The 15,614-nt window shown below is 40.2% G+C and overlaps 2 protein-coding genes across 2 annotated transcripts; one reads left to right on the plus strand and one right to left on the minus strand.

The window, feature by feature from the left end:
• Positions 1–2,773: 2,773 nt before the first annotated feature.
• LOC146883639 (uncharacterized) lies at positions 2,774–3,526 on the plus strand. The gene has a single exon (XM_085666668.1). It carries the CDS (start codon positions 2,774–2,776, stop codon positions 3,524–3,526), a length of 753 nt encoding a protein of 250 aa, XP_085522794.1.
• A 7,340-nt stretch (positions 3,527–10,866) lies between these two features.
• LOC114196041 (4-coumarate--CoA ligase-like 9) lies at positions 10,867–14,570 on the minus strand. The gene is made up of 6 exons (XM_028086539.2): positions 13,449–14,570; positions 12,713–12,902; positions 12,323–12,468; positions 12,181–12,248; positions 11,721–11,823; positions 10,867–11,217 (listed from the first exon to the last, which is right to left on the minus strand). The coding sequence occupies exons 1-6, from the start codon at positions 14,496–14,498 to the stop codon at positions 11,092–11,094; spliced, it is 1,683 nt and encodes a 560-aa protein (XP_027942340.1). The 5' UTR covers positions 14,499–14,570; the 3' UTR covers positions 10,867–11,091.
• Positions 14,571–15,614: the final 1,044 nt, after the last annotated feature.

Consider the following 15,614-nt stretch of genomic DNA (forward strand, 5'->3'; position numbering starts at 1 on the left):
ATGCATCCAGAAGATGAAGACAAGACTGCTTTTATGGGAATAAAGGCCAACTTTTGTTACCGAGTAATGTCTTTTGGCCTCAAGAACGCATGAGCGACCTACCAAAGGATGATGGATATAATTTTGCAACCCATGCTCGGAAAAAATGTTGAGGCCTATGTAGACGACATGGTGGTGACCTCGGCTGGCGGAAAAAACCACACAGAAGACCTCCTGGAGTTATTTGATACCATCAACAAATATCAACTAAGATTGAATCCAGAAAAGTGCATTTTTGGAGTAAATGCGGGAAAATTTTTGGGCTTCATGTTAACCGAGAGAGGGATTGAGGCCAACCCAGATAAATGCATGGCAATCATAAACATGAGGAGTCCTAGTTGTATACGTGAGGTTCAACAACTGACAGGAAGGATGGCTGCGTTAGCTAGATTCTTGGCAAAATTCGAAGATAGAGGTCATCCGTATTTTCAATGTCTGCAAAAAAATACGAAGTTCCAATGGAGTTCAGAATGCGAACGAGCTTTCACAGAATTAAAAGAATACTTGAGCCGACCTCCAATGCTTTCTCGGCCAGAAATTGGCTCCCCTTTGCAAATGTATCTGACAGTGACCGATCATGCAATAAGCTCGGTCCTTGTCCAGGAGCGAGAGGGAATCCAGAGACCAGTTTATTTCGTAAGTCGATTATTGCACGGGGCAGAAAAAAATTATCCCACCTTGGAGAAACCTGCACTGACGATTGTGATTACTACTAGAAAGCTCCGGCCTTATTTCCAACACTTCCGAATAATACTAAAAACCGATCTCCCAATTAGGCAAGTTGATGAGTGCGTATTTTTGCCCTCATTCAATGTTTAATTCTGAGTATTTAATTGAATTTGTATGCTTAAAGAGTGATTTAATTGACAGTTCTGATAATTAGGCTATTTGAGCTTGTGTGATAAAAATGTTTTAAAAAGTGATTTTTAGCTGCATAAATTATTTTTGGATATTTTAACGTTTGTTGATGCAGCTGAAGTTAAGATTAAGCTCATTCAAGGTGGGAAAATAAATTTATTGAAGTTACAAACCACCTTTAAATAAGGCTAAAATCAGCAAGTTCTGGCAAAATCACTTCTGCACCCCAGTTTTTACTTATACACTCCCCTTTTTCTAAATGGGTCTCACTAAAAACCTATTTTGCACCCCCTGTTTTCACTAAGTTGCACCCCTCCTACCACTTAAACTCCACTCAACCAGATGTTGCCATGTGGCAATCCTCAACTTTCAAATCAGGCCAACCACTACAGCACCGTCAGCCACCGCAGACCAGAACCAGCGCCACCATGGAACCTGCACCGTGACAATGAGAGCATGCACCAGATTCCATCACCTCCATTGCAACACTTCACCAGAAAACACGAACCAGTCGCGGCACCTGCATCAGTTCACGTCGGAACAGCACCGTCCCGCAGCCACCATGAACGACGCACCACCTGGAGCAGAACCAGCGCCTCCATGAAACCTTTTTGCAGCCAAAGTGTGAGAGAAAGCCTAGTCTGGAGAGAGAAAGTGCATTCTGCCACGTGTCAGCTTCTCATTGCACAGTCATATTGGTCAACGGGTCAACTGGTCAAAGCAGCAGTCAACTCTGATCAACTTTGGTCAAATTCTGGTCAATATTGTAAAAATGGTCAAACAAGAGAGGCAAAATTGGAAATTGGACAGAAATTAAGTTGCTAATTAATTAAATAAAGATAAAATATTTTAGCAACCGAATAGATAAAGTCCAAATCCGATTGAAGCCTATATAAAGAGGCTAAGGGAGAAGCAGAAGAAAGACAAACTCGGCACGTCGGAATTGAGGAACCCTTAGGGGGGCCTAATTTGTTTCTCTCTCTTTTCTTCTCTCTATTCTTCTTTTATTTCTTTTTTATTTCATGGAGTGCTAAACTTCTTGGGTTGATTCCAATGTAATTTCATTATGGATTCTGAGGTTAGAATGAAATAATTTCTTTGTTCTTTTTATTATTGTTGAGGTTTTAATTCATCTATGTCTTTTATCTTTGAATCACGTAAAAAGTAATGATTTTAAATCTATATGCATGTTGATCATATGAGTCAAAGGGTTTTTAAATTGAATTGAGACTTTACTTTGATTTTATTTAAAAACTTTCATATGATTAAATGAGTTTTTACCAATAATTGAGACTTTACTTTGGTTAAAGGTATTTACTCTTACTACAATTAATTGAGACTTTACTTTTGTAACATCCCTGGCTACAATTAATTGGTTTTATTTACCAACTGGTAACCAATTGAGACGACTTAGGGTTGACTTAACCCATACTAATATTTTGGCTACTTTCTTAACAATACTGAAGTTGTTATAGATAAGTAGTATTAATTTGATCGCTTGACGACAGCGTTATCACAAGTCCTAAAGAATTTAGATATGACCGGTCGATTGGTAAAATGGGCCATTGAACTAGGTGAATATGATATCACATATGAACCACGAGGTCCTATTAAAGCACAAGCATTATCCGATTTTGTAGCTGAATTAACGCTACCGTCAACTGAGGGCAAGGGAACACTCGATCCGGAGGAGATAGGCGCGAACTGGGTTTTATCGGTGGATGATTCCTCCAATCAATGAGGAAGTGGGGCCGACGTAGTTCTGGAAGGTCTTGGTGGTGTTCTAATTGAATAGTCTCTAAAGTTTTCTTTTAAATCCAGTAACAATCAAGCAGAATATGAAACTCTAGCAGCAGGAATGTTATTAGCTAAAGAGATGGGGGTCACACGTCTCGTGGCTAGAAGCGATTCTTTGCTAGTAACAGGCCAAGTTAACGGTGATTTCGCTGCCAGAGACCCTCAGCTAGCTCGGTACTTGGAGTATATAACAAATTTATCAAAAGTGTTTCGTACCTTTGAGCTTATCCACGTTCCTCGGGATGACAACAATAGAGTGAATCTCTTATCCAAGCTGGCCAGTTGTACTAAGCCTGGGCAACAAAAATCAGTGATCAAGGAAACATTGAAGACTCCAAGGATAGATACTTCGGGTCGAGCTGAGATTCTGACCTCAAATACTTCGGGCCGAGCTGATATCACGACCTCCAATATAGCAAATAGCTCAGAAACATGGATGACGCCTATAAAGACTTACTTGTCCGATGGAGTGTTACCCTCAGATCCAGAGGAAGCCCAACGCATTAAAAGGAGTTCCTCTAGATACACGATGCTAGACGGTCATCTTTTCCGTTTTGGATTTGCTCGACCTTTATTAACATGCATAAGTCACACGGAGTCAAAAAGAATTATGTTAGAGTTGCATGAAGGGATATGCGGGAGTCATGTGGGAGGACACACGCTAATGTTACGAGTCCTACGAGCAGGATATTTCTGGCCTACTATAAAAAGGACTGTTTGGAACACGTACAGAAATGCGACCAATGTCAAAGACATTCTAACATTTTCTGAGCCCCCCCAGAAGTTTTACACTTCATCAACGCTCCTTGGCCTTTTCACACTTGGGGAATAGACATACTCGGTTCGTTCCCGTTAGCAGCACGTCAGATGAAGTTCCTCCTAGTAGCTGTCGAGTATATGACGAAATGGATAGAGGCTGAACCCGTGGCTTCCATTATAGCCACCAAAGTGGCAACATTTTTATGGAAAAACATAATATGTAGATTCGGAAGACCTTGCCGATTGATATCGGACAACGGGACCCAATTTTCAAGCTCTCAAGTTAGAGCACTTTGTAATAAAGTGGGAATTAAACAGATATTCTCATTTGTAGAACATCCGCAGACAAATGGGCAATCCAAAGCCACCAATAAGGTCATCTTGAGGGCACTCAAACGAAGAATAACGACAGTGAAAACATCTTGGCCAGACGAGATACCCCGCATCCTCTGGGCTTACCACAACACCCCACAATCTACAACACAGGAGACGCCTTTCAACCTGGTATATGGCACAGATGCTCTTCTTCCTATAGAGTTTGGGGATACCACAGAAAGGCCCATTACAAATCAAGAAGAGGAAGAACAAAACATACGCACTAATTTGGATGTTTTAGAAGAGGTTCGTGAACTAGCTCGGATAACAAGTCAGGTCACAAAAAGACAAGTGGAAAGGCGATACAAGACTAAGGTGAGGCCTCGTGACGTTAAAGAAAGTGACCTAGTGCTAAGGAAAGCTCACATAATCGAAATAGAAGACAAGCTGTCGCCAAAATGGGTCAGCCAGTTCCGAGTTAAGAAAGCTCTTTTGGGAGGGGCATACAAGTTAAAGACACTGGATGGAACCACCATTCCCAGAACATGGAATGCAGCCAACTTGCAATTCTATTTAAGCTAATTTCTGGTTTAATTTGTTCTTATTTTTTCATCACTTTACATTACGAAACATTTTTTATTGTTCAAATAAAGCCCCACACTTTTTTCCCTTTCGAAAATAGGGAGGGTTTTTTAATGAGGTGGGTTTTCATCACCTAAGTGTTAAATTTTTTTATAGAAATATTTTTTCGATCTGATCTGGCTACGCGCTTGGAACGCACCTCAGGATGCTGAGGGCTGTATCGGTCCGACCTGGCTACGCGCTTGGAACACACCTTAGCATGTTAAGGGCTGTATCGGTCCGACCTAGCTACGCGCTTGGAACGCACCTCAGCACGCGGATGGCTGTATCGGTCCGACCTAGCTACGTGCTTGGAATGAACCTCAGCACGTTGAGGGTTGTATCGGTTTGACCTGGCTACGCGTTTGGAACGAACCTCAGCACGCTGAGGACTGCGTCGGTCCGATCTTGCTACACGCATGGAACGAACCTCGGCACGATGAGGGCCGTCTCGGTCCGACTTTACTACGCACTTGGAACAATACTCAGTACACTGATGGCTTCCTTGGTTCGGTCTCGATGCTTCCTCGCGAGCATTCCAAATCATCTAACAGTTGCATCTAGGTTACACATAACAAAGAGTCTTGATTAACGTCTATATTGGTCCTACCTCGCTGACGAAACATTGGTGGCAATGGAAACAATCAGGTATTTTAGCTAATCCTTTTAGCATCTTGATCTATATTATTATCCAAATTTATTCCAATATATTGTAAGTTTGTCTGATTCTTATAAACACAATCATGTTACTTGTAATTAAACAAGGCATGGAAATTCGCAAATTAATATCCATATGGATTACGTTCGAAAGATACTTAGGTAAATCAAACAAATAGTTCTTCAAGCAAAATGAAACCTATTACATGCCTCTATTTCCTACTCGTCGCCTATCTCTACTAGCTGACCTTCTATCACCTCCTTCATAATACTCGCGAGTGAGACATCAGCGTCAGGGCAGAGTATTTTTACTTGGTCTAGAGCTAGTTGAAACCCTTGGTTCAGAGTGGCACAAAGTTGATCCGTGAGCTCTTATTTCTCATTTCCAAATTTTGGCATTTCGTTGTCAGCTCTTGTATCTGGGTCTCATAAATCTCAACCTTTGGTGTCAATTCATCTAGCTTGGTTTTTAAAGGCGTTAGTTCGTCAAGTTTGGTTTTCAAAGAAATCAACTCGGTTTCCTTTCCCTCTAGAGTCTTGCGCACCTTAATGAGCTCAGCAGCATCGGATCGGAGTTGCGTTGCTTCCTTCTTAGCCTTTTCAAGACTGTTTGTCAGCGCGGATTCATTCAACTCCAATGCTTCCATACGATCAATTAAGAAGAGTGTTTAAGCATCGGCCTGATGCAGATAACGTAATACACCTTCTCGGGCCGAGGTGGTGGTTTTCCCAGAAAGTACTGTACCATCGGCTACAGAGAAATTCTGAGCTCGCCCATGAGCAAGATGTTCAAAGTCCTCGTCCCAAAAGCTTTTTCTTAACCCTGAGACGACAAGTGTACTGGTCCTAGTCACATCAATAGTTGGCATACGACCAATGGACTCGGAAATTTCACACTCATTCTCTCTGTGTCCAAATTTCCTTTTTTTTAGCTGGGAGTCACTTTGAGTATTTCGGGATCGCTATCAAGACTGATCTTCGAAGGCCGACCTTGAGCTCGGAAAATCTGCTCTTTCGATTTCCCTTTTTGCTTGATGCGTCGAAGCAGGTCTTTCTGAGACAAAGCCATTTGTTTTTCTAACATCATAAAATATAATAAGGGTCAATAAAGACAGAAGAAATAAAGTTAAAAATTAAGAAAGTACGAATACAACGTAAAAGTATATACCAATGAATAGTTTTAAATCTACTTCTCGATATTCGAGGTCTAAGATCTTACAGATGTTGAAATGACCTCTAGACCCTCCAATTCTGCACAACCTTTCTGATCCGCTGGGTCTAACTCTCTTTAGGATAGGTGTTTTCGTCCAGTATAAAGGAAACCCTTCTAATAAAGTAGGGTTGTGTGCCGGCGCTAAGATTTTTACAAAGGCTCCCCTAAAACCCTTATATGAGGATTGGTATAAAGTAAATAAGCTTCAACCCCCTACTCCACTCAGAGACGTCCACACTGATCGGGAAGAACCGCCTTTTAGCTCAAAGAAATACAAGAACATAGCAGGAGTAGGTCGGATACCGAGCCCCCGCAGAGGATATGGAAGGCTCGTATAAAAGCCCAACTATTGGGGTGTAATTGCGCAGGAGCTACATTTAGGGTAGCTAATAATCCCTTCTCAAAATCGTTGAAGGGAAGTCGAAACCCAAGCCTCTCGAAGAGTGTAGCATATATGAAGGTGAAGGTCTCCCAAGGAGGGAGAGTACCATCTCTACATACGGGCTCGTCTAACTCACATACCCCCACAATTACATCGTTCTCGTCATTTTTACACAAGGATTGTTTACCCCTAAAGGTTTGAAATCTCTTTTCAGTACAGAAACCAGTACATTCTTGTTTAAGATCTAAAGGAGCCCAAGGGTATTGAGAGTCGTAAGAAGTCATCCTCACTAGATAAAATATCCTATGCAATCTTATTACTTAAACAGGGACGAACAGGGACAAGCAAGGAATCCGAAACAGACAATTAGAAAACCCCAACCTTATTTTTGTATTCAGATACTTAGAAATAAAATATGAAGTATAAAGGACGGGGCATAAACACAGATAGTTTCAAGAAAGGTTTTTAGGAACATACAAACAAATAAAGCAACTGAAAAAATAGAGCACATATCTCATCAAGAGATTTACCAAAAACAGCAGGCGAGTTTGATAAAGAATCCACCAAGGAATTTAAAGTGCTTCCGATAAATTGGTACATACTTGGGAAAAGTTGCGTTGCGTTTTCAGAGCGAAACCAGAGGATGAAGCAGAACCCAACTGATATCACTGTCGTTAGGCGATCAAATTATCACTACTTAACTTTAGCAACTTCAGTATTGCCAAATTAGTAGTGAACAAACTAGTTAGGGTTAAGATAACCCTGAGTCGTCTCACAACGAATACGGAATTGATTTCAAATATTTGACTCTTATAAAAATGCAATTAAAACTAGTAACCATGAAAATATGGGGTTTTGATAAACAAAGAATAATTGATACGCAAATAAAATATTGTAAAAACAGTAATAGTAAATAGGTCAATTCCACTGTTCTTCCAAAATAGGATTCATCATTAGTTTTCTAAAGATTATTGTTATTGATTCCTTGTTTAAGATTTCAAATTAATCAATGTAACTTCTTAATTAATTTGTTGACGTCCTCACTTTTAACCAAAGTAACTTCTCAATTAAAAGTAAGAACTTTGTAGATTAGTCCTAGTAAATTTAACCAAAGTAACTTCTCAATTAAACTTTACTAGTCCTAATCATGTCTATTCTTTTAGACCTTATATCTAGTAAAAAGTTAATTAATCAAAGTAACTTCTTGATTAATTCTAATCTAAGTTTTTACCTCTAATCAAAGTAACTTCTCAATTATTAGCAAGAACTCATGCAATCATATGAAAGTTTCTAAAAATTAATCAAAGTAACTTCTTAATTAAAATTCAAAAACCCATAGACTCATATGATTGTTATGTTCTTTATATTTACCACTATGCTAACTTGCTATAATGTAAAAATCATTGCTTTAACTAGATTAAGAACTAAAAGACATAGATAAAAAAAATAAATCTCAACAAGAATCAAAAGAACAAATAAATTAATTCATCTAACCTCAGAATCCAATTAAGAAATTACAGTGGAATCAACCCTAAAAGCTTAGCCCTCCATGGCTTTGATGAAATACATGATAATAATACGATGAAGGAAAGAAAATATGAAGGAAGAAGGAAAGATGTGGTGGATGACGGTATTTACCAAAACCAGAGTCAACCCTAAAAGCTTAGCCCTCCATGGCTTTGATGAAATACATGATAATAATACGATGAAGGAAAGAAAATATGAAGGAAGAAGGAAAGATGTGGTGGATGACGGTATTTACCAAAACCAGAGAGTTGCTAAGTCTGTAAGTCCCCCTCTTCTGCTCCCTTAGGCCTCTTTAAATAGGCTTCAATTGGACTTGGACTTTATCTGTCAGTTGCTAAAATATTTTATCTTTATTTAATTAATTAGCAACTTAATTTCTGTCCAATTTCCAATTCTGCCTCTCTTATTTGATCATTTTTACAATATTGACCAGAAGTTGACCAAAGTTTGACTAGTTGACCAGATTTGACCAATTTGACTGTGCAATCAGAGGCTGACATGTGGCACAGAGAGTCTCTCCAAAATTAGGGTTTACTCCTCCTTCCTCCCTTGGCTGCTGCGTTAGGATTTCATGGAGGCTTGTGGCTGCCGTCATGGTCTGAATGCGTTGCGGTGGTGGCTGTTCCGGCGAAGGCGCGGTGGTGGCAGCTCCGGCGAAGGCGCGGTGGTGGCAGCTCCGGCGAAGGCGCGGTGGTGGTTCGTGAATCTCTTCCGCAGCTGCTCGTGTGCTGGTCCGTGAGTGAACTGAGGTAGGTTTCCGATCTGCTTCGTTCGCGTTCACGATGGAGTCTTCTACAATGGCTGCTGGTGCGCAAGGATGATGGTGGATTCAAGCTTCCGGTGCAGATTCACGACGTGCGCTGGTTCGCGCTTCCATGGTGGCACGCGGTGATTGCGCGCTGCGAAGGTGGAATTGCGATGGAGGCCGGCACAACTGCTGCTGGATGCGTGGAGTGCGACGCGGTGGTGCGGGAATGGCAGCGGCTGCCGTGGCTGGGGTGCGAGGAAGAAGAACTCGCGGTCTGCTGCAGAGATGGTGGCCGACGAGGAGGTGGCTACTGCCGCGCCTGGTTCTTCTCCGGCAACGAGCGATGGTGGCTGGTGAGTGCGTCGCAAGCGCGGTGGTCGGCGTGAGTGGCATTGCTGCTGGTGCGGACGAACAGGTGTGCGGAGATGGTGGTGCGGATGGAAAAATGGTGACGGTGATGAAGATCTATGGTGGCTGCTGGAGAAGATGAATGCAGGTGCTTTGCTCTGGCGTGGTGGTTCAGTTGCGGTGGCTGGCGAGGTTGGCGGCGGCGGCTGCCATGGTGATGGAAGGAGAGGAGAAAATTAGGATTAGGATTTCATTTTGGGAGATGGTGACGTGGCAAGATTTGATTGGTCAATTTGGTGAGTGGAAGATTATGACACGTGTCAGCTTATGGTTGGCCTGATTTGAAAGGTGGGGATTGCCACATGGCGTGATCTGGTTTAGTGGAGTTTAAGTGGTAGGAAGGGTGCAACTTAGTGAAAACTGAGGGTGCAGAACAGGTTTTTGTGGTCCACTTTAGAAGGAGTGTGCAAATAAAATCTAGGGGTGCATTTAGCTCCTAATTTGTTCTTTTCCAGAATTTCCTGATTTTGGATTTATTTTGTAACTTTGAATATTTCAAATCCACACTATTAATGACAAAAAATAAATTCCAACTGCATTAACAAACGTTAGAATATCCAATAATATTTTATGCAACTAAAATCAATTTTTACGCCATTATTACCAAACTTGCTCAATACATCCAATAATCACAAATCCTAATTAAATCAATCTTTAAATACAGAAAATTCAATTAAATCCCCAAATTTAAATATTAAATGAGGGCAAAAATTTGAACTCATCACAAGCATAGATGAAATGGAAGAGGAAGCATGAATAAAAGGAAATTGAACGGTTATTTAAGGTTTGAATTTTAACCGTTGGATTTGAAATTGAGAGAACATCTGGCGCAACTAATGAATGTACACGTGGCTTGGTAGGTAAGGAGTAATAAATGCGGACAGGACAAATAGTGGTGAACGTCACCTCATTACCAGGATATTGTCATTAACCTCGAGGTGAAGCAAGCAACCTTATGTCACGCTAGCACGAAATAAGGTTGGAGGGCTGTATACCGGACATCGAGATTCAGGGAGGTCGGAAAGATCGGAGGGGCCAAATACCTCGACGAAGTCGGTGTCATTTACAAAGTTCATAAGCACAGTCCATTTGGGCCCAGCCTAGTAATGTGATCTGATTCAATTCATAAGTCCATAGGGAAGTTTAGAAAACTGATGTTTAAATCCCTAGATTTCAGGAAGTTGCATGCGGAATTTTAGGAGTAGATAAAGGAGCAGTGGCATACTGGGAATGCTGGGAAAACAGAGTCTAGTACCAAAGTACCAAAGCGGTTATGAAGGAAGGATATAAAAGAACATATTTAGGAAAAAGAAGGGATCATCAGAGTGGAAGGAGAGTGAGACAAAGACAAAGAGAAAAGAAAATTACCGGAACAATACATAAATAATGTCTTAATTTTAATATATTTTATATATTTAACATTTCAAAATTTGTGTATATCTGTAAAGAGAAAAATGATTAAATTTGTGTGATGTGTGTGTATATGAATAGAAAAATTATTGATTTTTTTGGATAATGGATACAAATGAAACACATCACAACTCTCCAAACCACTGAAATTCTCAAGTGAAAAAGGGGTGAATGAGTACATGGTGTACGGCGAAGTGCTTCGCACTATTTCCTGCATTTATTGCATCTGAACAACTCACAATTATCTGTAATAACTTTCAAGAACCAACCCTTAAAAACCGATAAAGCCTAAAAATCTTCAAGTATTTGAAATAGTAAATATGTTAAGTGCTGCTTTACATGCTTTTCTTTTCTAGATCACAATTTGGATGAACCACTGGACCGAGCATAATCAACTAATTCTCTTCTCAAAATTTTGCCAGCCGGAGATTTTGGGATAGAATTGACAAAACATACACGCCGTATCTTCTTGTAAGGAGAAACCTGCATCAACAATATGTTAGCAATTTGGATCACTATATTATTAGTTAAAGTATTAACTGGTCTAATTAATTAAATCTACAGCTAATAGTCTAAATGTCATGATATATTAATTGTGTATTAATTATGTAGATATTAGCGATATTGTAATTTGATAAAGAAATCAAATTATAAATATTAAAATTAAGTAATTGACAAAAGTTACACTGGTCTTTGTTCCTTTCTCTTCCTCTCCCATCAAGAAGAGTAAATCATAAAAAAAGTTTCACGTACTCTATAGTTGGAACTATAGTTGGAAGATCAGGTACTAATATTTCATTGTTCCCCAATGCTTCCGTATTCTTTTCTTTTCTTCCGTATTCTTTCCTTTTGTAGTTGTTCTGTTTTGATTCGTAATCTAACATAATAAGCATACTTAAGCAACATGGCAAGAACTAAGACTTGTTCACAGGAGCATCTAGGTTTTATTAGTGTTTGTTACTGAACACCAGGTTTCAGAAGCAGACCTGCTTTGCCACAAACTCCATAATCTGATCTGCAGAAATGTTGCTTCCAGGTTTTCTTACTACAAAGGCCATAGGAATCTGTCCTGCTTCTTCATTAGGGTACCTGTTACCAAAAAAAGATTAGCAGATTTAGTGAACCTCGTAACAAGACCAATCCATTTATGTTATGGGAAATGCATCGCCCACACAAACAACACCAACTTTTTGGTTTTGGATTGGATTTGTCTTCTCTAAGCTCAGCTTGCATAACGCAAGTAATCTCAGTCGATGATAAAAAAATGAACTGTTGAAATAATATACACCAATGCAGTGCAACTGATACTATTTACTTTAAATTGCTCACTTTAGAGAAGCCAGTGATATATATTAACAAACAGTTTAAAATCAAAAGAGAAATTTTGGTTCTCTGTAAATCGATCTGCTTCTGAACACACACAAGATTAAGGGATTAGATCCATACGGAATTACTGCAGCATCAGCAATTTCAGGATTGGTGAGAAGTATGTGTTCCAATTCAGCAGGGGGAACCTGGAAATGGCTTGAAAACAGTAAGAAAAATGTAAAAGTAGCAGAATAAGATTGAAAAAAAGAAAACATCTCACCTGATAAGCTTTGTATTTGATCAATTCCTTCAGTCTATCTACAATGTAGAGGAAACCCTCAGAGTCAAAATAACAAAGATCGCCTGTCTTCAGCCATCCCCCTGAATCCAGTGTTTCAGCTGACGCCTTCTCATCTCCTACATAACCTGCATCCACACCATGACCATCACACCATAAATGAAACATACACATACTACACAAGCAAGATTATAAAGTGTGAATTAGATTTCTCCACTGATATGAACTTTTCTTCACTGCTTATTAGTATAATGCAACCAAAATGAATAGGCCTTATCTCAGATTACATTGGATTCTGTAATACCATGATGTTGGAAAATGCTTATATCCGAAAGAACAATCTCAGGAAATATAAAGGAAATAGGAAATAACCTTTCATGATTGATGGACCTCGAATCCACAGTTCCCCTTTTTGGCAAGGAGGTAATGCCTCTCCAGTTACAGGGTCCACTATCTTGGCCTCCATGTTTTCTGACAGTCGACCCACAGAACCATGGCGCTTAAACTCCTCAGGACCAAATGTTCTAGCTGCTGCTCCTCCACTTTCAGTAAGACCATAGCCCTAGGGAATAAAATAATAAAAATAATAATAATGGTCTGAATTTTATGGTGTAATTTTACAAATATTTGGATAAAAAGTCTTGAGGGTTTTAAGTAGAACAAAATCATCAATAAATCACAATTGTTTATTTTTTGGATAAAAAGAAAAATTAGAAAAATTAGTTCAAAACAATTTAAAACTAAAATATAACAGTCTAAATAAAATAGATCACACGAGAAATTACTCTACACAGTAATTATGGCTTTGTTTTGTGATCAACTATGTTATTGAGTTGTGATCAACTATTTATATCAAGAAATCTACATCGTATCATTCTCAACTATTTTAAAAATTCCTTAAAAAAGTTACTCCTACTTACCATAAGGTTAGAAGAATATAGTGGACTTTTTTGTAAGGTTTATTTACAATTTATGAGGCATTAAATTTTTTGAAGTTCCCTTTTGAGTCCTACGACAGTGGGACAGGTTTGGCTATCTCCAAAAAGTGGGACCTGATTATCCGAAGAAGGGTAACAATCACGTGGTGAAAAGGTTAAGTGCAGGTCACCTGGGAAATTTCCACGTTGGGGAATTTGGCTTTGAAGTCATCGGCGACATGCTCGCCGAGCGGCGCGCCGCCGCAACCTATAATCCGGAGCGAGCTCAGGTCGTACTTGTTCACGAGCTCCGACTTGGCGAGGGCCACCACGAGCGGCGGCGACACCGGCATCATTGAGATTTTATACCTCTCCACGGCTTTGAGCATCCCTTCGAAATCGAATCTCTGCATCAGAACGAGCGTCTCCCCCAAAGAGATGCACCTGACCAGCATGAAGAACCCGAACACGTGGAACAGCGGCAGTGTGAACAGTGACACGGGGTGCGGTTCCGCTTCGTCGGCATCTTGCTGGATGGTCCTCAGCTGATAGTACCCTGCTGTGACTGCAATGAAGTTCCGGTGGGTGAGGAACACGCCCTTCACGCGCCCGGTGGTGCCGGAGGAGAAGAGAATTGCGGCGGAGTCGGACTGACTCACTTCGACTCCGGGAGCGCGTGAGTGTGAGTCTACGTTGGCGTCGAGCATGGAGAGGAAGAGCGGGGAGTCGGTGAGAACAGTGCCGAATTTGAGGGCGGGGATGTTTGAGGCGACGGCGGAGGTGACGAAGGCGATGGCGGGTTTTGTGAGTCGGACGAGGTGAGTCAACTCGGAAGGGGAACTGAGCGGGTTGGCAGGTGCGACTGTGACCCCGAGCGAGAGGAGAGAGAAGTATAGTACGGGAACGTGCACGGAGGTTGGAGTGAGGATTAGTGCCACGTGGCCTTTGGAGAGAGGGGTGAGAGATTGGATGGAGGAGGCGAGGGATTTCACTTGGCGGAGGAAGAGGGAGTAGGAGAGGTGGCGGCCGGTTGTGGCGTCGATGATGGCGGATTTATCAGTGGCGGTGGCGGCGGCGGGGAGGAGGGAGAGGGCGTAATCGGTGAGGGAGAGCGGCTGAGACGGCGGAGGGAGGGGGACGTTTGGACGGAGGCTGTGGAAGATTCTAGAAGAAGAACAGAAACCGGTGTTTGGGTCGATGGTGGTGTTTGGAAGAGAGTGTTTTTGGTTTTGGGTGGCCATTACTGTTGTAAAAATTTAATCTCTCTGAGTATGTTTCCTGTTCTCCACCGGAGTTGTCTCTTCTTCTTGCCAAACCGGTCTGTCAATTTCTGCTTTATATAGTGTTACATTGTCAGTCACGTTCAGCATGTGCAGCTCACGTGTTACAATGTAAATATATTTAAATCTTAAATATATAATTCAGAATCGTGCCTATGTTTAAGGAATAATTGTCCGGTATTCTACACTTTTGCTTTTGCTTCCTTTATACAACCTTTTTTAAATTGAATTTGAGGACATGATATCATGCATGTCGCAATTGTGGATGATCAACCAAATTATACCTTCACAATGCAAATCAAATCAGAGGTAATTTTTTCCATTTATAGAATGATAAAACTCTATCTCGATCCGATTTCCATGAACTTCTTCAACATTATAGGAGTGGTTTTTGGACTACCAAAATTGAATAACTATTATTGAAATATAACGAAATTTGAAAGGATAGAAACAATTTTTTTTTTGAAACATCTCAAATATTTTTATAATTATGTTAAATTATTTACATATATTTATATTGTATTATTAATATATATATATATATATATATATATATTTATTGTTTCAGGTGTAAGGTCAAAAGTCTATTGAAACAATTTCATAATGTTCATTTTGATGTTGTATTCTCTTTGTTTGGGTAATTTGGACATCAACTAATCGACGGGTAGTGTGGGTACATGCTAAAATACTCCAATACTAAAATCAATTTAAGTTCGATTGGTCAAAGCAGTTAATGTTGTAATAAATACATAACAAATGTATCAACAACAATAAATTATACCTACACTTATAGTTTTCTCCATGAACTTTTTGATTAAACAGCCTAATTACAGCCTAATTCTCTTTAAGCTTGTTTACTTACTTGTTTAGGCTAATTATGTGGTTAGCTAACTTTAGTGATGATCGACAAGTTTTCTCCTCAATCATTCGGTCGATCCTATCCAATACGGTTTGGTTGTACTAGTCGGTACATATAGTACATAGGCCCCCAAGACTTAAGCGTGATTAGAGACCGAAAGTGAAAAGGGTTTAAGCGCTAATCGTCCGCAGAAATATGATCATTGGCGATAAGGGGAT

Source organism: Vigna unguiculata, chromosome 9, assembly GCF_037176805.1.
Source record: "Vigna unguiculata cultivar grain cowpea cultivar isolate G323 ecotype 2 chromosome 9, ASM3717680v1, whole genome shotgun sequence".
Lineage (NCBI taxonomy): Eukaryota > Viridiplantae > Streptophyta > Magnoliopsida > Fabales > Fabaceae > Vigna > Vigna unguiculata.

What these genes read in the sequence shown, in the direction of transcription:
- LOC114196041 (XM_028086539.2), bottom strand. Translation starts at nt 14,498, where the DNA reads ATGGCCACCCAAAACCAAAAACACTCTCTTCCAAACACCACCATCGAC. An exon ending in AGGTCCATCAATCATGAAAG is followed by an intron (nt 12,469 to 12,712) that starts GTTATTTCCTAT and finishes GTGTGGATGCAG; the next exon opens with GTTATGTAGGAGATGAGAAG. An exon ending in TGGAGTTTGTGGCAAAGCAG is followed by an intron (nt 11,218 to 11,720) that starts GTCTGCTTCTGA and finishes TTGTTGATGCAG; the next exon opens with GTTTCTCCTTACAAGAAGAT.
- LOC146883639 (XM_085666668.1), top strand. Translation starts at nt 2,774, where the DNA reads ATGGGGGTCACACGTCTCGTGGCTAGAAGCGATTCTTTGCTAGTAACA.